This window comes from Scyliorhinus torazame, chromosome 3 (genome assembly GCF_047496885.1).
Source record: "Scyliorhinus torazame isolate Kashiwa2021f chromosome 3, sScyTor2.1, whole genome shotgun sequence".
In the NCBI taxonomy this organism is placed as follows: Eukaryota; Metazoa; Chordata; class Chondrichthyes; order Carcharhiniformes; family Scyliorhinidae; genus Scyliorhinus; species Scyliorhinus torazame.
Window position 1 is genome coordinate 5,032,166 of NC_092709.1, and position 22,700 is coordinate 5,054,865.

General features: G+C 48.8%; 1 protein-coding gene across 5 annotated transcripts in view; it reads left to right on the top strand.

Annotated features, from left to right (window-relative positions):
• Positions 1 to 22,700, top strand: part of LOC140408257 (protein phosphatase 3 catalytic subunit alpha) — a 459,377-nt gene that overhangs the window by 250,191 nt on the left and 186,486 nt on the right. For all 5 annotated transcript variants that reach the window (XM_072495215.1, XM_072495212.1, XM_072495214.1 and 2 more), the window contains exons 3-4: positions 7,576 to 7,700; positions 20,152 to 20,263. In XM_072495215.1, the coding sequence (XP_072351316.1) occupies positions 7,576 to 7,700; positions 20,152 to 20,263 (237 nt within the window). The remainder of the gene's footprint in view (positions 1 to 7,575; positions 7,701 to 20,151; positions 20,264 to 22,700) is intronic.

Sequence of the window (22,700 nt, forward strand, 5' to 3'; positions counted from 1 at the left end):
TACTTGGCTGCTAATCTAGAGATTATGGGAAAACAGTGAAATTACCATCTGTGGTTGACACCAGGAATGACACTGAAAGTTACCAGGTTTACACAAAGAGCAAACTGGATCTACAGTATCCTTGAGGATGAGAGCTCCTTACCTGACGTGGGCCTACCTGTGACCAGTGGTAGCTTCTCAGAGCACTTTTGTACCTAATATGTAAACATTGGAAGAACAATGTTTTACATATTTGTGTTTATAGAATTGAATACAATCCCTACAGTGCAGAAGGAGGCCATTCGGCCCATTGAGTCTGCACCAACCTCTGCTCACTGACAAGTGTCCACCTTGCCCTTCCCTGTAATCCCATAACCTAACTTGGACATCCCTCGACATTAAGGGGAAATTTAGCATGGCCAATCCACCTAACCTGCACACCTTTGGACTGTGGGAGGAAACCGGAGCACCCGGAGGAAACCCACGCGCACACGGGGAGAACGTGCAAACTCCACACAGACGGGTCCCGGGCGCTGTGAGGCTGCGGTGCTAACCACTGTTCCACCATGCTGCCCTTGAAAATTTGCACAGTTTGGCATTTTTACGGCATCTCCACACTGATAGGCTCAGATTTCCCAGAGAAACATGGACTTTTGATACACGCATGATGCAGAGTTACCATCTGATCTGGTCTGAGTCAGAGCTGCGATTCTGGGTGAACGGCAAGGGTTGCGTTGTGTTTCCAGTTGTATGAATTGGTTAATAAAGACACCACTCATTACAGTTCGGTATTTAGCAGGTGTAATGTTTCAGATAATGTGCAAGGTGTCAGTGTAGTGGGAATCAGTTATTAAATTGATGCTGAACCAGTGTAATAGTCTGGATTAATTGAAATTTGCTAAATAATCCCTCAATGTGCTGGGAGTTATGCTGACAGCCTATTTAAGGGCTCTCAGTATGGCATATTTGTGCGGACTGGAAGCTATATACAGGTATATTAATACACAGGAAGACACAAATAACTTGGATACAATGTACCCGTTTTAGCTAAACAAAATAAATGGCAGCCATTCCCTGGTTCATTCCTCATGGTGATTTACACCAATCAGAGTTAAACTGCCTGGTTTAAATTTCAAAGAATGCTTGCCTGTTAATTGTCAGTCACCATCAACTGATGCATTCTCCATGACATTGTCTCTACCAATTCACTTGCCAACCAGTCAGCGCTCCTTTCTCATGCAGTATATATTTGTTGATTTTATTATGATCCCAGACCAGACCCCTACATTGAGCAGGATATTAGACCGAAACCCCAATATTTTAGTGAATTTGAAAGACTGTGTGGAGAGAATGATTTGCTCCAGGAGTGATTGCAGAGGGCTTGGTTATTTTTCAAAACACAACTTTATTATGACTACAGTATTAAACTTTGTTAACTTCATACTCAAAAAGAACAGCTTACAATTAACACCTTAAACATTACTACTCCGGGCAGCACGGTGGCGCAGTGGTTAGCACTGCTGTCTCACGGCGCCGAGGTCCCAGGTTCGATCCAGGCTCTGGGTCACTGTCCGTGTGGGGTTTGCACATTCTCCCAGTGTTTGCGTGGGTCTCACCCCCACAACCCAAAGATGTGCAGGGTAGGTGGATTGGCCACGCTAAATTGCCCCTTAATTGGAAAAAATGAATTGGGTACTCAATTTAAAAAATTTTTTAAAAACACTACTACTCAATTTCCGATTAAACAGCAATAAAATAAACATACAGATCTTAATCTATATTATTATGGGAGAAAGAGGCGCACTGTAGCACAATGGTTAGCACTGTTGCTTCACAGCGCCAAGGACCAGGGTTCGATTCCCGTCTTGGATCACTGTGCGAGTCTGCACGTTCTCCCCGTGTCTGCGTGGGTTTCCTCCGGGGGCTCCGGTTTCCTCCCACAAGTCCCGAAAGATGTGCTGTTAGGTGAATTGGACATTCTGAATTCTCCTTCTGTGTACCCGAACAGGCGCCGGAATGTGGCGACTAGGGGCTTTTCACAGTAACTTCATTGCAGTGTTAATGTAAGCCTACTTGTGACAATAATAAAGATTATTATTTTAAAATAATGTGGAGTCAGCATCAAGCAGATCAGCATTCAACTTCTCTCTTCATAGCTTTCTCCAAAAACTGCTCCCCTCCACAGCTTCTCAAACTATCTCTGTCTTCTTCAGCTGCACCCAGCAATGACTTCATCTCCCCGAGCTGAAAAACAAAGCTCCGCAGTGTTAAGGAATGGGTTAAGAGACATTCCAATTCGATGCCTCATTGATGTTAAGTATCCAGTAATTGACACTGATATATAAAGGGTTCACAGGTGGCTTTTGTGGATGTGATGTGGTGATAGAGTTTTGTACAGAGTGTGTTCACGGAAAATGAAGGTGTTTGTGAAAAGGAGCAAAATTCTTGACTCTTTACTAACAGCAGGCAGAGGCTAACAGGCAGGATGCTTTGCACATTAACTCCACAGGTACTTTCACAGTCAAACCACAGTCCGTTAGTCCAGACTGAGAAACACGTTTCTTTGTCAATTTCACCTTCTGGCTGCTAAAAACACCCAGGCCCTGCAAAAATAAATAATCTATATAAATGCAGGGCAGCACGGTGACACAGTGGTTAGCACTGCTGCCTCGCGGTGCCGAGGTCCCGGGTTCAATCCCGGCTCTAGGTCACTGTCCGTGTGGAGTTTGCACATTCTCCCCGTGTTTGCGTGGGTTTCGCCCCCACAACCCAAAGATGTGCAGGGTAGGTGGATTTGCCACGCTAAATTGCCCCTTAATTGGAAAAAATGAATTGGGTACGCTAAATTTATTTTACAAATTTTTAAAAATGATTTGCAAACAGGGCCACAGTGCAATACAGCAAAGTTTGCGGATGATATCGAAATAGGTGGGAAAGCAGCAGTGAAGGGGAGATGAATATTTTACAGACGGATACAGATAGGCCAGGAGATTGGGTCAGAATATGGCAGATGGAGTTTAACGTGGATAAGTGTGAGGTTATCCATTTTGGCCAGAAAAATAGACAGGTAAATTATTCTCCAACTGGAAAGCAGATTCAAAATGCGGCAGGGCAGAGGGATCTGGATGTCTTTGTTCATGAATCGCAGGAAGTCGGTATGCAGGTACAGCTTGTAAATAAAAAGGCAAATGGAATGTTAGCGTTTATTGCAAAAGGACTGGAGTATAAAAGTAGAGAAATGTTGTTGCAGTTGTATAGGGTGTTGGTGAGACCACATCTGGAGTATTGTGTCCAGATTTGGTCTCCTTATTTGAGGAAGGATAGAACATAGAACATTACAGCGCAGTACAGGCCCTTCGGCCCTCGATGTTGCGCCGACCTGTGAAACCACTCTAAAGCCCATCTACACTATTCCCTTATCGTCCATATGTCTATCCAATGACCATTTTGAATGCCCTTAGTGTTGGCGAGTCCACTACTGTTGCAGGCAGGGCATGCCACGCCCTTACTACTCTCTGAGTAAAGAACCTACCTCTGACATCTGTCCTATATCTATCTCCCCTCAGTTTAAAGCTATGTCCCCTCGTGCTAGACATCACCATCCAAGGAAAAAGGCTCTCGCTGTCCACCCTATCCAATCCTCTGATCATCTTGTATGCCTCAATTAAGTCACCTCTTAACCTTCTTCTCTCTAATGAAAACAGCCTCAAGTCCCTCAGCCTTTCCTCATAAGATCTTCCCTCCATACCAGGCAACATTCTGGTAAATCTCCTCTGCACCCTTTCCAATGCTTCCTATAATGCGGCGACCAGAATTGCACGCAATACTCCAAATACGGCCGCACCAGAGTTTTTTACAGCTGCAACATGACCTCATGACTCTGAAACTCAATCCCTCTACCAATAAAAGCTAACACACCGTACGCCTTTTAACAACCCTCTCAACCTGGGTGGCAACTTTCAGGGATCTATGTACATGGACACCGAGGTCTCTCTGCTCATCCACACTGCCAAGAATCTTACCGTTAGCCCGGTACTCTGTCTTCCTGTTAATCCTTCCAAAATGAATCACCTCACACTTTTCTGCATTAAACTCCATTTGCCACCTCTCAGCCCAGCTCTGCAGCTTATCTATGTCCCTCTGTAACTTGTAACATCCTTCCGCACTGTCCACAACTCCACCGAATTTAGTGTCATCTGCAAATTTACTCACCCATCCTTCTACGCCCTCCTCCAGGTCATCTATAAAAATGACAAACAGCAGTGGCCCCAAAACAGATCCTTGTGGTACACCACTAGTAGCTGGACTCCAGACTGAACATTTCCCATCAACCACCACCCTTTGTCTTCTTCCAGCTCGCCAATTTCTGACCCAAACTGCTAAATCACCCTGAATCCCATGCCTCCGTATTTTCTGCAGTTGGTGGCATTGGAGGCAGTTCAGAGGAGATTCACCAGATTGATTCCGGGGATGAAAGGGTTGATGTACAAGGAGAGATTAAACAGTTTGGGCTTAAACTTGCTGGAGTTTAGAAGGATGAGAGGGGATCTGATTGAGGTCTATAAAATACTAAAAGGGATTGATAAAGTAAACGTGGACCAAATGTTGCCCCTTGTAGTGCAATCTAGAACGAGAGGTCACGGATATAGATTTAGAGTTGGTAGATTTAAAACTGAGATGAGGAGGAACTACTTCTCGCAGAAGGTGGTGAATTTGTGGAACTCGTTGCCCCATAGTGCGGTGGAATCTGAGTCATTAAATAGTTTCAAGAAGGAGATAGATATATTTCTGATTTTAAAAAATTGGGTTAAAGAGATGTGGGGAACCGGTAGGGAGGTGGATTTGAGACCAGGAAGAGATCAGACAGGATCTGATTGAATGACGGAGCGGGCTCGAGGGCTGAATTGCCGACTTTGCTCCTAATTCCTATGGTCAGATGTAAAACAGAATTCTTTTTTTTCTAATGACCATTGCAGTCAAACGCATTCCATCCCCAGGCATTTAACGCTTAAATTTCCGATACTTCAAACCCAATATTCTTAGTCTTCCCCTCTGTCCTCCCCGGACCCTCCCACTCGCTGCTTCTCCCGGACCCTCCCACTCTCCTCTCTCCGGACCCTCCCACTCTCCTCTCCCCGGACCCTCCCACTCTCCTCTCTCCGGACCCTCCCACTCTCCTCTCTCCAGACCCTCCCACTCTCCCCTCCCCGGACCCTCCCACTCTCCCCTCCCCGGACCCTCCCACTCTCCCCTCCCCGGACCCTCCCACTCTCCCCTCCCGGACCCTCCCACTCTCCCCTCCCCGGACCCTCCCACTCTCCTCTCTCCGGACCCTCCCACTCTCCCCTCCCCGGACCCTCCCACTCTCCCCTCCCCGGACCCTCCCACTCTCCCCTCCCCGGACCCTCCCACTCTCCCCTCCCCGCACCCTCCCACTCTCCCCTATCCGAACCCTCCCACTTCTCCCCCCAGACCCTCTGACTCTCCTCTCTCCAGACCATCCCACTCTCCTCTCTCCGCACCCTCCCACTCTCCCCTCCCCAGACCCTCCCACTCTCCCCTCCCCAGACCCTCCCACTCTCCTCTCTCCGGACCCTCCCACTCTCCTCTCTCCGGACCCTCCCACTCTCCTCTCTCCGGACCCTCCCACTCTCCCCTCCCCGGACCCTCCCACTCTCCTCTCCCCGGACCCTCCCACTCTCCTCTCCCCGGACCCTCCCACTCTCCTCTCCCCGGACCCTCCCACTCTCCCCTCCCCGGACCCTCCCACTCTCCCCTCCCCGGACCCTCCCACTCTCATCTACCTGGACCCTCCCACTCTCCCCTCCCCGGACCCTCCCACTCTCCCCTCCCCGGACCCTCCCACTCTCCCCTCCCCAGACCCTCCCACTCTCCCCTCCCCGGACCCTCCCACTCTCCCCTCCCCGGACCCTCCCACTCTCCCCTCCCCGGACCCTCCCACTCTCCCCTCCCGGACCCTCCCACTCTCCCCTCCCGGACCCTCCCACTTTCCCCTCCCGGACCCTCCCACTCTCCCCTCCCGGACCCTCCCACTCTCCCCTCACCGGACCATCCCACTTTCCCCTCACCGGACCCTCCCACTCTCCCCTACCCGGACCCTCCCACTCTCTCCTCCCCGGACCCTCCTCAGACCCTCCCACTCTTCCCTTCCCAGACCCTCCCACTCTCCCCTCCCCGGACCCTCCCACTCTCCCCTTCCCGGACCCTCCCACTCTTCCCTTCCCAGACCCTCCCACTCTTCCCTCCCCAGACCCTCCCACTCTTCCCTCCCCAGACCCTCCCACTCTTCCCTCCCAGACCCTCCCACTCTTCCCTCCCCAGACCCTCCCACTCTTCCCTCCCCAGACCCTCCCACTCTCCTCTCCCTGGACCCTCCCACTCTCCCCTCCCCGGACCCTCCCACTCTCCCCTCCCCGGACCCTCCCACTCTCCCCGGACCCTCCCACTCTCCCCGGACCCTCCCACTCTCCCCAGACCCTCCCACTCTCCCCGGACCCTCCCACTCTCCCCGGACCCTCCCACTCTCCCCGGACCCTCCCACTCTCCCCGGACCCTCCCACTCTCCCCGGACCCTCCCACTCTCCCCGGACCCTCCCACTCTCCCCGGACCCTCCCACTCTCCCCGGACCCTCCCACTCTCCCCGGACCCTCCCACTCTCCCCGGACCCTCCCACTCTCCCCGGACCCTCCCACTCTCCCCGGACCCTCCCACTCTCCCCGGACCCTCCCACTCTCCCCTCCCCGGACCCTCCCACTCTCCCCTCCCCGGACCCTCCCACTCTCCCCTCCCCGGACCCTCCCACTCTCCCCTCCCCGGACCCTCCCACTCTCCCCTCCCCGGACCCTCCCACTCTCCCCTCCCCGGACCCTCCCACTCTCTCCTCCCCGGACCCTCCCACTCTCCCCTCCCCGGACCCTCCCACTCTCCCCTCCCCGGACCCTCCCACTCTCCCCTCCCCGGTCCCTCCCACTCTCCCCTCCCCGGACCCTCCCACTCTCCCCTCCCCGGACCCTCCCACTCTCCCCTCCCCGGACCCTCCCACTCTCCCCTCCCCGGACCATCCCACTCTCCCCTTCCCGGGCTCTCCCGGACCCCAATATGCACTATTGATTGTGTTTATACACGTAAACGAAAACCTTGTCGTGTTTCTGTCAGACCTCCGAGTGCACAGGTGTATCCACTGCTGTAGATTAGGAAACATTCGGAAATGTAGTTTGTACTGTACTGTCGGATTCTGAACTTTATCTTGGAGAGAATGAAGTTCCTGCTAATCTCGAAGATCAGTTCTCTATGATACTCAGTGAAAAGTATATCCGCTATCCATCCCGTGGAGTTTATACCTTAGCTGTCTGGGGTAGACTGTCCCAGCGATTCCCCCTGATTTGGCAACATCACGAGCCTTTGAAAGAGATGAGAACTGTTTCATATTTTCAATTGTTTGGATTCAACTACTTAGCAACTCACAAATTAATTTTATCGGATTTTTGTGCACTTATCATGTCGCTGGGCAGTGAACCTCTTTAGCATGAGGAGTTAGGACCAAGAACCTCAATCTTTCTGTTCATCTCTTTCAGTTTGTGGTGATATCCATGGCCAGTTCTTCGATCTGATGAAGCTGTTTGAAGTTGGTGGATCCCCAGCGTCTACGCGTTATCTCTTCCTTGGCGACTATGTGGACAGAGGTTATTTCAGCATTGAAGTAAGTGTGGAGGGATTGTTTTGTGTGCGTGTGTGTGTGGGGGAGGGAGAGATGGATACGGAGGGGATGAGGCTAATAGTCTTTCTGCTCCATCCCTGCCACAGTTTATCTGCTGAGGTTTCGTCCATGCCTTCATGAGCTTCACCCATTTTCCTGTGGATGGCCCCCAGTTTTGCAATCTCCATAAACTCACCCAAACCACTGCAGACCTTGTTTGAACTCGTACCATATCCCCCAGCACCCTTGTGCTTTCTGACTTAGTGACTTCGGAGAAATAATGGCAAACGGCAAACTTCTCAGCCTTGTTTTCAGATCCCTACGTGGCTTTGCCCCTCCTTATATCTGAAATCTCCTCTGGCCCCACAACCCTTTGAAATATCTGCAGTCGCCAAATCTGGCCCCTCGCACATCCTCCACCATTGGCAGCCGTGCCTGCAGCTGCCTGAGACCCTGAGCTCTGGAATTCCCTCCTAATACCTCTCCACCTCTCCGGACCCTCCTTTAGGGGCAGCACGGTAGCACAAGTGGATAGCACTGTGGCTTCACAGCGCCAGGATCCCAGGTTCGATTCCCCACTGGGTCACTGTCTGTGCGGAGTCTGCACGTTCTCCCCGTGTCTGCGTGGGTTTCCTCCGGGTGCTCCGGTTTCCTCCCATAGTCCAGAGACGTGCAGGTTAGGTGGATTGGCCTTGATAAATTGCCCTTAGTGGCCAAAAAGGTTAGATGGGGTTATTGGATACAGGGATGGGGTAGAAGTGAGGGCTTAAGTGGGTCGGTGCAGACTTGATGGGCCGAATGGCCTCCTTCTGCATTGTACTGGCGCTGTTTTAGCGCACTGGCCTAAACAGCTGGCTTGTAATACAGAACAAGGTCAGCAGCGCGGGTTCAATTCCTGTACCGGCCTCCCCGAACAGGCGCCGGAATGTGGCGACTAGGGACTTGTGACAATAAGCGATTATTATTATTGTGTTCTATGTTCTAAACCTCTCCACCTTTCCAGACCCTTCCTAAACCTCTCCACCTCTCCCGGACCCTCCCTATACCTCTCCACCTCTCCCGGACCCTCCCTATACCTCTCCACCTCTCCCGGACCCTCCCTATACCTCTCCACCCCTCCCCTCACCAATAAATTCTGGTGGAGCAGAAACCCAAGACACTACACGTGTAGTGTCTCCCACCCGCCCTCCTCCTCTAACCTAATAATAAAACCCATTGGTGTGAGGTAAGTACCATATTATATTATTATTATTATTATTATTTTTAAAAAAAATTTATTTGTTAGCCAGATCTTGGTAGAAAGTTAGAGGAATGGCAGGGAAGGGAGTGCAATGTTCCTCCTGCAGGATGTTTGAGGTGAGGGATGCCGTTAGTGTCCCTGCTGATTTTACCTGCAGGAAGTGCTGCCATTTCCAGCTCCTCCAAGACCGAGTTAGGGAACTGGAGCTGGAGTTGGAAGAACTTCGGATCATTCGGGAGGCAGAGGGGGTCATAGATAGCAGCTTCAGGGAATTAGTTACACCAAAGATTGGAGATAGATGGGTAACTGTAAGAGGGACTGGGAAGAAGCAGTTAGTGCAGGGATCCCCTGCGGTCGTTCCCCTGAGAAACAAGTATACCGCTTTGGATACTTGTGGGGGGCGGGGGGGGGGGACTTACCAGGGGTAAGCCATGGGGTACGGGCCTCTGGCACAGAGTCTGTCCCTGTTGCTCAGAAGGGAAGGGGGGAGAGGAGCAGAGCATTAGTAATTGGGGACTCGATAGTCAGGGGCACAGATAGGAGATTTTGTGGGAGAGAGAGAGACTCACGTTTGGTATGTTGCCTCCCAGGTGCAAGGGTACGTGATGTCGCGGATCGTGTTTTCTGGGTCCTTAAGGGGGAGGGGAGCAGCCCCAAGTCGTGGTCCACATTGGCACTAACGACATAGGTAGGAAAGGGGACAAGGATGTCAGGCAGGCTTTCAGGGAGCTAGAATGGAAGCTCAGAACGAGAACAAACAGAGTTGTTATCACTGGGTTGTTGCCCGTGCCACGTGATAATGAGATGAGGAATAGGGAGAGAGAGCAATTAAACACGTGGCTACAGGGATGGTGCAGGCGGGAGGGATTCAGATTTCTGGATAACTGGGGCTCTTTCTGGGGAAGGTGGGACCTCTACAGACAGGATGGTCTACATCTGAACCTGAGGAGCACAAATATCCTGGGGGGGGGGGAGATTTGTTAGTGCTCTTTGGGGGGGGGTTTAAACTAATGCAGCAGGGGCATGGGAACCTGGATTGTAGTTTTAGGGTACGGGAGAATGAGAGTATAGAGGTCAGGAGCGCAGATTTGACATCGCAGGAGGGGGCCAGTGTGCAGGTAGGTGGTTTGAAGTGTGTCTACTTCAATGCCAGGAGTGTGCAAAATAAGGTAAGGGAACTGGCAGCATGGGTTGGTACCTGGGACTTCGATGTTGTGGCCATTTCGGAGACATGGATAGAGCAGGGACAGGAATGGATGTTGCAGGTTCCGGGGTTTAGGTGTTTTAGTAAGCTCAGAGAAGGAGGCAAAAGAGGGGGAGGTGTAGCGCTGCTAGTCAAGAGCAGTATTACGGTGGCGGAGAGGATGCTAGATGGGGACTCATCTTCCGAGGTAGTATGGGCTGAGGTTAGAAACAGGAAAGGAGAGGTCACCCTGTTGGGAGTTTTCTATAGGCCTCCAAATAGTTCTAGGGGTGTAGAGGAAAGGATGGCGAGGATGATCCTGGATAAGAGCGAAAGTAACAGGGTAGTTATTATGGGAGACTTTAACTTTCCAAATATTGACTGGAAAAGATATAGTTCGAGTACATTAGATGGATCGTTTTTTGTACAATGTGTGCAGGAGGGTTTCCTGACACAATATGTTGACAGGCCAACAAGAGGTGAGGCCATGTTGGATTTGGTTTTGGGTAATGAACCAGGCCAGGTGTTGGATTTGGAGGTAGGAGAGCACTTTGGGGACAGTGACCACAATTCGGTGACGTTTACGTTAGTGATGGAAAGGGATAAGTATACACCGCAGGGCAAGAGTTATAGCTGGGGGAAGGGCAATTATGATGCCATTAGACGTGACTTGGGGGGGATAGGTTGGAGAAGTAGGCTGCAAGTGTTGGGCACACTGGATATGTGGAGCTTGTTCAAGGAACAGCTACTGCGTGTTCTTGATAAGTACGTACCGGTCAGGCAGGGAGGAAGGGGTAGAGCGAGGGAACCGTGGTTTACCAAAGAAGTGGAATCTCTTGTTAAGAGGAAGAAGGAGGCCTATGTGAAGATGAGGTGTGAAGTTTCAGTTGGGGCGGTGGATAGTTACAAGGTAGCGAGGAAGGATCTAAAGAGAGAGCTAAGACGAGTAAGGGGGGGGACATGAGAAGTATTTGGCAGGTAGGATCAAGGAAAACCCAAAAGCTTTCTATAGGTATGTCAGGAATAAGCGAATGACTAGGGTAAGAGTAGGGCCAGTCAAGGACAGGGATGGGAAGTTGTGGGTGGAGTGTGAAGAGATAGGCGAGATACTAAATGAATATTTTTCGTCAGTATTCACTCAGGAAAAAGATAATGTTGTGGAGGAGAATGCTGAGACCCAGGCTATTAGAATAGATGGCATTTAGGTACGTAGGGAAGAGGTGTTGGCAATTCTGGACAGGCTGAAAATAGATAAGTCCCCGGGGCCTGATGGGATTTATCCTAGGACTCTCTGGGAGGCCAGGGAAGAGATTGCTAGGCCTTTGGCTTTGATTTTTATGTCATCATTGGCTACAGGAATAGTGCCAGAGGACTGTAGGATAGCAAATGTGGTCCCTTTGTTCAAAAAGGGGAGTAGAGACAACCCCGGCAACTATAGACCGGTGAGCCTCACGTCTGTCGTGGGTAAAGTCTTGGAGGGGATTATAAGAGACAAGATTTACAATCATCTAGATAGGAATAATATGATCAGGGATAGTCAGCATGGCTTTGTGAAGGGTAGGTCATGCCTCACAAACCTTATCGAGTTCTTTGAGAAGGTGACTGAACAGGTAGACGAGGGCAGAGCAGTTGATGTGGTGTATATGGATTTCAGTAAAGCGTTTGATAAGGTTCCCCACGGTAGGCTATTGCAGAAAATACGGAGGCTGGGGATTGAGGGTGATTTAGAGATGTGGATCAGAAATTGGCTAGCTGAAAGAAGACAGAGGGTGGTGGTTGATGGGAAATGTTCAGAATGGAGTTCAGTTACAAGTGGCGTACCACAAGGATCTGTTCTGGGGCCGTTGCTGTTTGTCTATTTATCAGTGACCTAGAGGAGGGCGCAGAAGGGTGGGTGAGTAAATTTGCAGACGACCCTAAAGTCGGTGGTGTTGTCGACAGTGTGGAAGGATGTCGCAGGTTACAGAGGGACATAGATAAGCTGCAGAGCTGGGCTGAGAGGTGACAAATGGAGTTTAATGTAGAGAAGTGTGAGGTGATTCACTTTGGAAGGAATAACAGGAATGCGGAGTATTTGGCTAATGATAAAGTTCTTGGAAGTGTGGATGAGCAGAGGGATCTAGGTGTCCATGTACATAGATCCCTGAAAGTTGCCACCCAGGTTGATAGGGTTGTGAAGAAGGCCTATGGCGTGTTGGCCTTTATTGGTAGAGGGATTGAGTTCCGGAGTCATGAGGTCATGTTGCAGCTGTACAAAACTCTGGTACGGCCGCATTTGGAGTATTGCGTACAGTTCTGGTCACCGCATTATAGGAAGGACGTGGAGGCTTTGGAGTGGGTGCAGAGGAGATTTACCAGGATGTTGCCTGGTATGGAGGGAAAATCTTATGAGGAAAGGCTGATGGACTTGAGGTTGTTTTCGTTGGAGAGAAGAAGGTTAAGAGGTGACTTAATAGAGGCATACAAAATGATCAGGGTGTTAGACAGTGAGAGCCTTCTCCGCGGATGGAAATGGCTGGCACGAGGGGACATAACTTTAAACTGAGGGGTAATAGATATAGGACAGAGGTCAGAGGTAGGTTCTTTACGCAAAGAGTGGTGAGGCCGTGGAATGCCCTACCTGCAACAGTAGTGAACTCACCAACATTGAGGGCATTTAAAAGTTTGTTGGATAAGCATATGGATGATAATGGCATAGTGTAGGTTAAATGGCTTTTGTTTTGGTGCAACATCGTGGGCCCGAAGGGCCTGTACTGCGCTGTATCGTTCTATGTTCTAAACCTCTCCACCTTTCTAGACCCTCCCTAAACCTTTCCACCTCTCCCGGACCCTCCCTAAAACCTCTCCGCCTCTCCCGGACCCTCCCTAAACCTCTCCACCTCTCCCGGACCCTCCTAAACCTCTTCACCTCTCCCGGACGCTCCCTAAATCTCTCCACCTCTCCCGGACCCTCCCCTAAACCTCTCTCGTCCTTCTTCAAACTGCTCCTTAAAATCTATTTCTTTGACCAAGAATTTAATCATCTCCGTATGTGGCTTGCTATCAAATTTGCTTTGATGATCACCCATGAAGCACCTTGAGATGTTTTACTTCATCTCAGGCACGATATAAGTTACTGTTGATAGAAGTTACAGTAATTTGTATTATAAAAGCATGCCAGAGTGTGAAACTGACCCGATATTGCCTTATTCCACACTGTGCTTTGTGCTCTACTTTCTCATCGCTCCACTCTCACCGACTGATTTGGCTCCAATTTATTTTTCTGACATCTGGGGCGTCATTCTCCGACCCCCCGCTGGGTCGGAGAATGGCCGATGGCCGCCGTGAATCCCGCCCCCCGCCCCCACTGAAGTCTCCCGGTACCGGAGATTGGGGCGAAGCGGGAATCGGGCCGCGCCGGTTGGCGGGACCCCCCCGCTCAATTCTCCGGCCCGGATGGGCCGAAGTCCCAGCCAGAAATTGCCTGTCCCGCCGGCGTAAATCAAAGCTGGTATTTACCGGTGGGGACCAGGTGGCGTGGGCGGGGCTCCGCGGTCCTGGGGGGGGCGCGGGGCGATCTGACCCCGGGGGGTGCCCCCACAGTGGCCTGGCCCGCGATCGGGGCCCACCGATCCGCAGGCGGGCCTGTGCCGTGGGGCCACTCTTTCCCCTTCCGCCTCCGCCACGGCCTCCACCATGGCGGAGGAGGGAAGTGACTCTCCCCACTGCGCATGCGCGGGAAACTGTCGGCGGCCGCTGACGCTCCCGCGCATGCGTCGCATTTCCGCGCCAGCTGGCGGGGCAACAAACGCCATTTCCACCAGCTGGCGGGGTGGAAATCCCTCCCGGCATCGGCCTAGCCCCTCAATGTTGGGGCTCGGCCCCCAAAGGTGCGGAGCATTCCGCACCTTTGGGCCGGCGCGATGCCCATCTGATCCGTTTTTGGTGCCAGTCGGCGGACATCGCGCCGTTGGGGAGAATTTCGCCCCTGACCTCTGACATTTGCATGCCTTCCTTTCACCCACAGTGAGCAACCAGCCTTACAGACACCAGGGCCCCACACCCAGCAATCCCCCCCATCCTTCCATCTTTCCCCCCTGCCATTAACACATCCCTCCACTTTCTAAGCTTTGCCCATCGCTTCTCGGGTCTCCCCCTTTTTCCCCCCAAGTTCATTTTCCTCCTATCTCTGAAACCGGAGGGCCTTTTTCCACATTAGAACTGCTTGTTTCGATTGTGGTTGTTTATTTTGCTGTCTCACCTTGCCTCTCCCCTGTCCTCTTTGTGTTCTCCTTGAGTTGTAATGCACAGAATCCCCCAAACCCTTCAAAGCTCAGGTCCTCCCAAATCACAAAGTACTTTTAGAAATGTACTTGATGTTGTAAAGTAGGAAACGCAACAGCCAATTTGCTTACAGTGAGCTCCCACTAAAAGTAAGTTAATACTTAATGCATCATCTGTTTTATTGATGTTGTCTGAGGGATAAATATTAAACGCATAAACCCCCGTCTTCATCGGAATACCTATAAGGGGTCAATATTTTCCCCCTTAATCAACATCACTAAAGCGGATTTTATGTGGTCATTATCTCCTTGCTGCTTGTGGGGGCTTGCTGTGCACCAACTTGATTGTTGTGTTTCCTGCCCCTGACCACCTTTCGATGAGTCTCCAGTGTCCACACGCTGCCCCGTGACCACTGTGGACAGAGGCTGTTTCAGCTCTGAGCTGAGTGTGAGCGGACTGTGATCTGTGGAGGGAGGGAGTTTGGTCTGGAGAGACCAGGCTGATAATCTCCCAGCTCCATCCCTCCCCTCAGGGAATGACAGAATCACAGAATCGTTACCCGCGCAGGAGGAGGACATTCGGTCCATCTAACCTGCTGCTGCTCTCTGAATGAGCAGTTCACCTTGCTGCAGTAAAGCATTTTGCCACGCCTTGAGATTGTGAAAGGTGCAAAATAAATGCAAGTCTCTTTGCTTTTGATTAATGATGTGATGCTGAAACATTAATCACGATAATTAACGTCTCGGTCTTTATATAAAAACTAGGAGCAGGAGGAGGCCATTCGGCCCTTCGAGCCTGCCACCGCCCATTCATTCTGATCATGGCTGATCATCAAGTTCAATACCCTGATCCCGCCTCCCCCCCCCCCCCCCCCCCCCCCCCCCACATCCCTCGATCCCTTTAGCCCCAAGAGCTGTCTGTATCGAATTCCTTCTTGAAATTACACAATGTTTTGGCCTCAGCTACTTTCTGTGGTAGTGAATTCCACAGATTCACCGCTCTCTGGGTGAAGAAATTTCCCCTCACCTCAGTCCTAAAAGGTTTACCCCTTACCCTCAAACTATGACCCCTAGTCCTAGACTCCCCCACCGTCTTTCTGAATCTACCCTGTCTAATCCTGTTAGAATTTTATAAGTTTCTGAGAGATCCCCTCTCACTCTTCTAAACTCCAATGAATATAATCCTTTAAAAAAAAAAAAAATTTAGAGTACGCAATTCATTTTTTCCTATTAAGGGGCAATTTTACCATGGCCAATCCACCTACCCTGCACATCTTTGGGTTGTGGGGGCTAAAACCACGCAAACACGGGGAAAATGTACAAACTCCACGTGGACAGTGACCCAGAGCTGGGATCGAACCTGGGACCTCGGCGCCATGAGGCAGCAGTGCTAACCACTGCGTCACCGTGCTGCCCCAATGAATATAATCCAAACCGATTTTTGACTCTCCTCATATGACAGTCCCGCCATCCCAGGAATCAGCCTGGTAAACCCTCGCTGCTCTCCCTCCACAGCAAGAACACCCTTCCTCAGATAAGGACACCAGACTGCCCACAATACTCCAGGTGTGGCCTCACCAATGCTCTATACAATTGCAGTAAAACATCCCTATTCCTATACTCAAATCCCCTCACTATGAAGGCCAACCTACCATTTGCCTCTTTACTGCCTGCTGTACCTGCCGCTTACTTTCAGCGACTGATGCACGAGGACACCAAGGTCTCACTGAGTACCCGCCTCTCTCAAATTACACCCATTCAAATAATAATCTGCCTTCCTATTTTTGCTGGTTTACCTGATGGATGCTCGCTGCACAGTGCCTAATATCATTAAACTTTCAAACATGAACCTTGTGGGATTTCCTGGCTGTTATATTTTTAAAATAATAGAATTTTATAAGCGTATTTTTTTAATTGCCCCTTACATTTTAAAAAAAGTTTACACAGCAATGAATGGCATTACTGGCAGGAGGATAGTAACAGTCTTCAAAGATTATTAAACCTGGCACTGGGGAGCTTAATTAGAATACACAGTTGATACTTGAAGCATTCTGCATTAAGCACCGTCTTTCGATGATGCTAATGCACACTAATGGGCTCCTTAGAAACTTCCAGCCAGCAATCCCACTGCATGTGCTGCTCTCTCAAACTCGTATCGACAATAGCAATAGGATTGTTCCTCTTCAATTTCCTCCCTTACCAGAGAAGGACTGGGGACCTCTCTGATTTACCTGTGGGGAAAGGTTGTTGCATCAACAGGATCTCAACAACCAAGTGAAGCAGACAATTAACACAATTTCTGTTCCTGCTTGTGGTTTGAGAACAAACTTTTGTTGCTCGTATTGGGGTGACTGATGTATTGGGCTTGGCCCAAATTGTGTGGGAACAAAAATGAATATGTACGCTACAAATTGGGTTTGCTTGAAATCCCCGGTTTAATGACTTCCTGCTCATTCGAGCAACCTTCCATCTAGTCAGCCTCATTAATTCTCTCCAGTCGGAGGCTTTGGGTTGTGTCCTGCTCACAAGCCACTCTTCAAGGCGTTATCTTCTGTCTGATTAAAATAGTGATGGGTAGGGGTCTGTCGGAGTCTGAAGACATCGCCATGAAATGTGAAATGCCATGAAAGGCTGTTTATTGAATGTGTACCACTATTTATATCAGTGAAACCATTGCATCCAGTCTGTGTATTTGTTTATTGCCTTTTAACATGTCACACCTATAAAGCATCGCAACTGGCAATGTTGCGACTTGCTGTGTGATGTAAGACTGTTCGTGATTAATCACGCCAAATCAGGTCAGCTCTGTTAACCACCGAACATCCAGATTGGCTATTGATGCATCTGTTGACCAATATGTTGCACATGTGATGTGCCTTGCAGCAAACTGAATCTGTTTACTCCGCATAGTACCACAAGCAGCCAACAGAGTGCCTTTACTCCGCAACAGAGCCCACCTACGAACAAACACACACAACTGGAATTAAGAGCAGGTGTAGGCTGATCTGATTGTAACCTCCACCCCACATTCCTGCCCACCCCAATAACCTTTCACCACATTGTTCTCAAGAATCTGTCTAGCCCTGCCTTAATTATTGGATTGGATTGGATTGGATTTGTTTATTGTCACGTGTACAGAGGTACAGTGAAAAGTATTTTTCTGCGAGCAGCTCAGCAGATCATTAAGTACATGGGAAGAAAAGGGAATAAAAGAAAATACATAATAGGGCAACACAACATATACAATGTATCTACATAAGCACCGGCATCGGATGAAGCATACAGGGTGTAGTGTTAACGAGGTCAGTCCATAAGAGGGTAATTTAGGAGTCTGGTGACAGTGGGGAAGAAGCTGTTTTTGAGTCTGTCCGTGCGTGTTCTCAGACTTCTGTATCTCCTGCCCGATGGAAGACGTTGGAAGAGTGAGTAAGGTGGGTGGGAGGGATCTTTGATTATACTGCCCGCTTTCCCCAGGCAGCGGGAGGTGTAGGTGGAAGCAATGGATGGGAGGCAGGTTCGTGTGATGGACTGGGCGGTGTTCACGACTCTCTGAAGTTTCTTGCGGTCCTGGGCCAAGCAGTTGCCATACCAGGCTGTGATGCAGCCCGATAGGATGCTTTCTATGGTGCATCTGTAAAAGTTGGTAAGGGTTAATGTGGACATGCCAAATTTCCTTAGTTTCCTGAGGAATTATAGGTGCTGTTGTGCTTTCTTGGTGGTAGCGTCAACGTGGGTGGACCAGGACAGATTTTTGGAGATGTGCACCCCTTGGAATTTGAAACTGCTAACCATCTCCACCTCGGCCCCGTTGATGCTGCTTCCATTGCCTTTTGAGGAAGTGAGTACCAGAGACATGCGACCCTCTGAGAGAAAAGATTCTCCTCGTATGACTTAAATGAGTGACCACTTATGAGTGAGTCCCAGTTCTAGAGTCTTCCACAATAGGGAACATCCTCTCCATATCCACCCTGTCAAGACTCCTCAGTCTATTCATTCAGCACACTGGAACAAACAGTCTACAGAGTCTATTTATATAACACACTAGGACATGCAGTCTACAGAATCTATTTATATAGCACACTAGAACAACAGTCTACAGAGTCTTTATACAACACGCTGGAACAAACAGTCTGCAGAGTCTATACAACATACTAGAAAAAAAAATTATTTAAAAAAAGAACATGTATTGGGCAGCATGGTAGCACAGTGGTTAGCACTGTTGCTTCACAGCGTCAGGGTCCCAGGTTCAATTTCCGGCTTGGGTCACTGTTTGTGCGAAGTCTGCACGTTCTCCCCGTGTCTGCGTGGGTTTCCTCCGGGTGCCCCGGTTTCCTCCCACAAGTCCCGAAAGACGTGCTGTTAGGTGAATTGGACATTCTGAATTCTCCCTCTGTGTACCCGAACAGATGCCGGAATGTGGCGACTCAGGGCTTTTCACGGTAACTTCATTGTAGTGTTAATATAAGTCTACTTGTAACAATAAAGATTATTTTTTTTAAAAATTATACAGCACACTAGAACAGTCTACAGAATCTGTTTATACAGCATACTGGAACAGTCTGCAGAGTCTATTTATACAGCACACTGGAACAGTCTGCAGAGTCTATTTAATTAGCACACAAACAGCCTACAGAATCTATTTATACATCACACTGGGACAGTCTACAGAATCTATTTATACAGCACACTAGCACAAACTATCTACAAAGTCCATTTAAAAAGTGTCTCTATGAACTACAGCAAAAGGGGGAAACCCAAACAGAGCTGCAGTAGATGCAAGATTAGTTATTTAACAAAGTACAGTGAGTGGAGGGTAGTTACATATACAAGTTATAATCAGTCGCAGTCAGTTAAACAGTGCTGTCTCCAGGTGAGATTAATAGGGGAAATACCTACTCATCTCATTTCGACTCCGGAATTGTGGTGTCACAATATGCAGCCAATATCCATTAAATGAAATTGAAATCAGATTAAATCAATTGTTTGTGCTGCAGAGCCTCTGTGATGAATTTGTCCTGGAAACAATCCTCTAGACGTTCCATCGCTTGCATTTGATTTAATTTTGCTGAAGTGAAAGAAAGACAGAATGTGATTATTTCCTACCCCTGCAGTAATCTGTTTTATGAAGCAGTTGGAAGGTTGAGAAGTGGCTTCTGTGCAGTCGAGTGAGCTGAGCGAAAACTTCATAATTTGAAAAAACAGTTCATAAAATAACTCAAAATTGCGGGGGGGGGGGGGGTGGAGAGGGAGAGTGTCTGACTTGTAATTGGAGCAATCATATTGAAAGACAATTACATTGAAAAACTCAATTGTTCGCATTTCTATAGCGACTTAACGTAGTGAAGCAGCCTGAAACCTTCCCAACAGGAATGTTATTAAACAACATTTGGCAGTGGGCCACATATGGAGAGATTACAAAGAGCTGGCCCAAGACTTGCTCAAAGTGGAAATTTGGTTATCCTGTTTCTGGTGCCCAGACACATTTGCCTTGATATTTTTACGATCCAATTGGGTGACACTTTTATTCCAACAGGTTTTCCAAAACGTCTTGGTTTCGGACCAGGCTCGGCACAACATCGAGGGCCAAAGGGCCTGTTCTGTGCTGTACTGTTCTATGTTTGTAATTGTGTCCTAAAGCATGAACTGAAGGCTATCCCCAGTGGTGTGAGATATACCGGGCTTTTGGTCATATTGCTGCCCTGTTTACCCGTGTTCAATCTCTTTGATGGTAGTGTCTGTAACTCATTTACTTTCTCTCTTATCTTACAGTGTGTGTTGTACCTTTGGGCCTTGAAAATCTTATATCCAAAAACGTTGTTCTTACTTCGCGGAAACCACGAATGCCGGCATTTGACTGAATATTTCACTTTTAAGCAGGAATGTGAGTATGAACCTCCCTCAGTTCTGTTGGGTTAAGAATGTTTCTGCAAGGGCAGCACAGTGGTTAGCTCTGCTGCCTCACGGCGCAGAGGTCCCAGGTTCGATCCCGGCTCTGGGTCATTGTCCGTGTGGGGTTTGCACATTCTCCTCGTGTCTGCGTGGTTCTCGCCCCCACAACCCAAAGATGTGCAGGGTAGGTGGATTGGCCACGCTAAATTGCCCCTTAATTGGGGGAAAAAAATGAATTGGGTACTCTAAAATTTTTTAAAGAATGAATGTTTCTGCAGTGTCCCACGATTAATGATCAGAATCAATGTTGATCGTATAAACCTTTATAAATCGCTGGTTAAACCTCAGCTGCGGTTTTGTGTCCACTTTTAGGCATCACACTTGAGAGAAGATGGAGTCACTGGAGAAGCCGGGATTGTTCTCCTTGGAGCAGAGAAGGCTCAGGGGAGAGTTGATGGGGGGTGTTCAAAACTCAGGGATTTTAATTAGTGTGACGATGGGAAAACTTTAGGAATATTAGATTCTAAGTTTTGAGCAATTTAAGGGTTAAAAGCCTGGAGTTAGTGTGTTTGACTGCAATGGTCATGTTTTTTTTTGAAAAAAATAATTCTATTTTGCAGGGCCTGGGTGGTTTTAGCAACCAGATAGTGAAATTGACAAAGGAATGGGTTTTTCAGTCTGGGATGTTTGACTGGGAAAATCCCTGGGGAGTTGATCTGCGTTTGCAACCTGCACAGATCATTTGTTTTTCAGTTTGGGGAGCTGAGGCCATTTCTGGGTGGAGCTAAGGTGTGCAGAGAATCATTTTGAAAAGCTTTAGAGAGGCAGTTTTTTGGACAATGTTTTGGAGATAGGAGTTGAATTCTGATCTGCCTGACGCTGAGTCCACAATTCTCCTGCAGTAAGATAGATTGAGAGCTGTATGTTTCTTTTCTTGGTGTTTAATGGGAAATTGAGTAGTGGTGTTTAAGTGTAATTGTAAACTGTTCTTTTCAGGTGTGAAGTTTACAAAATGTAATATTGTTTTCATCATAAAAGTTTGGTTTTAGAAATACCAAATGCCTATTCCTTCGTGCAATCACTCCTGGAGCGAATCATTCTTTCTGCACCGTCTTGCAAATAAACTCAAACATTGGGGTTTTGGTCTGAGATTGTCATAGAACATAGAACATACAGTGCAGAAGGAGGCCCATCGAGTCTGCACCGACCCACGTAAGCCCTCACTTCCACCCTAACCCCGGTACCCAATAACCCCTCCTAACCATTTTGGACACTAAGGGCAATTTATCATGGCCAATCCACCTAACCTGCACATCTTTGGACTGTGGGAGGAAATCCACGCAGACACGGGGAGAATGTGCAGACTCCTCACAGACAGTGATCCTGCGGGGAATCGATCCTGGGACCCTGGCGCTATGAAGCCACAGTGCTGTCCACTTGCGCTACCGTGTTGCCCCTAGTATTAGTAAGGAAAAACAGTTTGCAGTTTTGGCAGCCAGGGGATAATCAGCAAAAAAGGCAGAGACAGAATATTTTTTTGAAACACGGCGAGTTGTGATCTGGAACGCACTGCCTGAAAGAGCAGTCGAAGCTGATTCATGCACAGTTTACAAAATGGAATTGGTCAGATATTTGATGGGGAAAGGTTTGCAAAGCTATGGGGGATGTAAGCAGTTGGGTAACTTTTACAAAGTGCAGTCACAATGGACGGAACATTACCCTCATTTCTATTATTCCATCAGCTGCTGGTGCCATGCAGTGCACACAACAAGTGTCAAAGCCCAGTTTGAAGTAACTGCTGGTGTCCTCACAAAATCCTCTTTGAAAGCCTTGTTTCATTTTGGACGTTATCTGATGCGTTGCACTTTCAAACCGCGACTACCGGATTTTAATGTTAATCTGCTTCAGTCTGTTAAGATTGAAACAGTACATCTGTTTTTGAGCGCAACTTGCACTAAATACGCGCAAAAGGACAGCTGCGTTAGCCAATTGTGATAAAAGCTTAATGATTGTGGCACGGAAATGAAGACAAATTCTGTCAGTTTGTTGAAACTGGAATATCCTTGTGAGTGCGAGGCACTTCGGAACCTGTCAGAGTTGAAGGCTGACAGCGACGGTGTGTCAAAATCACTTTTTGCTTCCAACAAATTGGTTCTCATGTTCAAAGATTCTCACCAATTGGAAAGGTGCCCAATAACTTTCTTATTCATCAGAGAGAATGTGGTACTGTGGCATCTCGCCATAGTTTCCATGTTGTAGTTCTGAAGAATGTTCACAATGGGGTGAGTAGTTTTTCTTGACTTCCTCCTGCATGTCTGAGCTGCTGGCAGGGCCCCAGGTGGAGTGTTCATCATTCTGCCGCCAAGTCACATTCTGAAAACCCTCAATTGAAACTTGCTCACATCTACAACCTGGTTCACCTTCCAAAT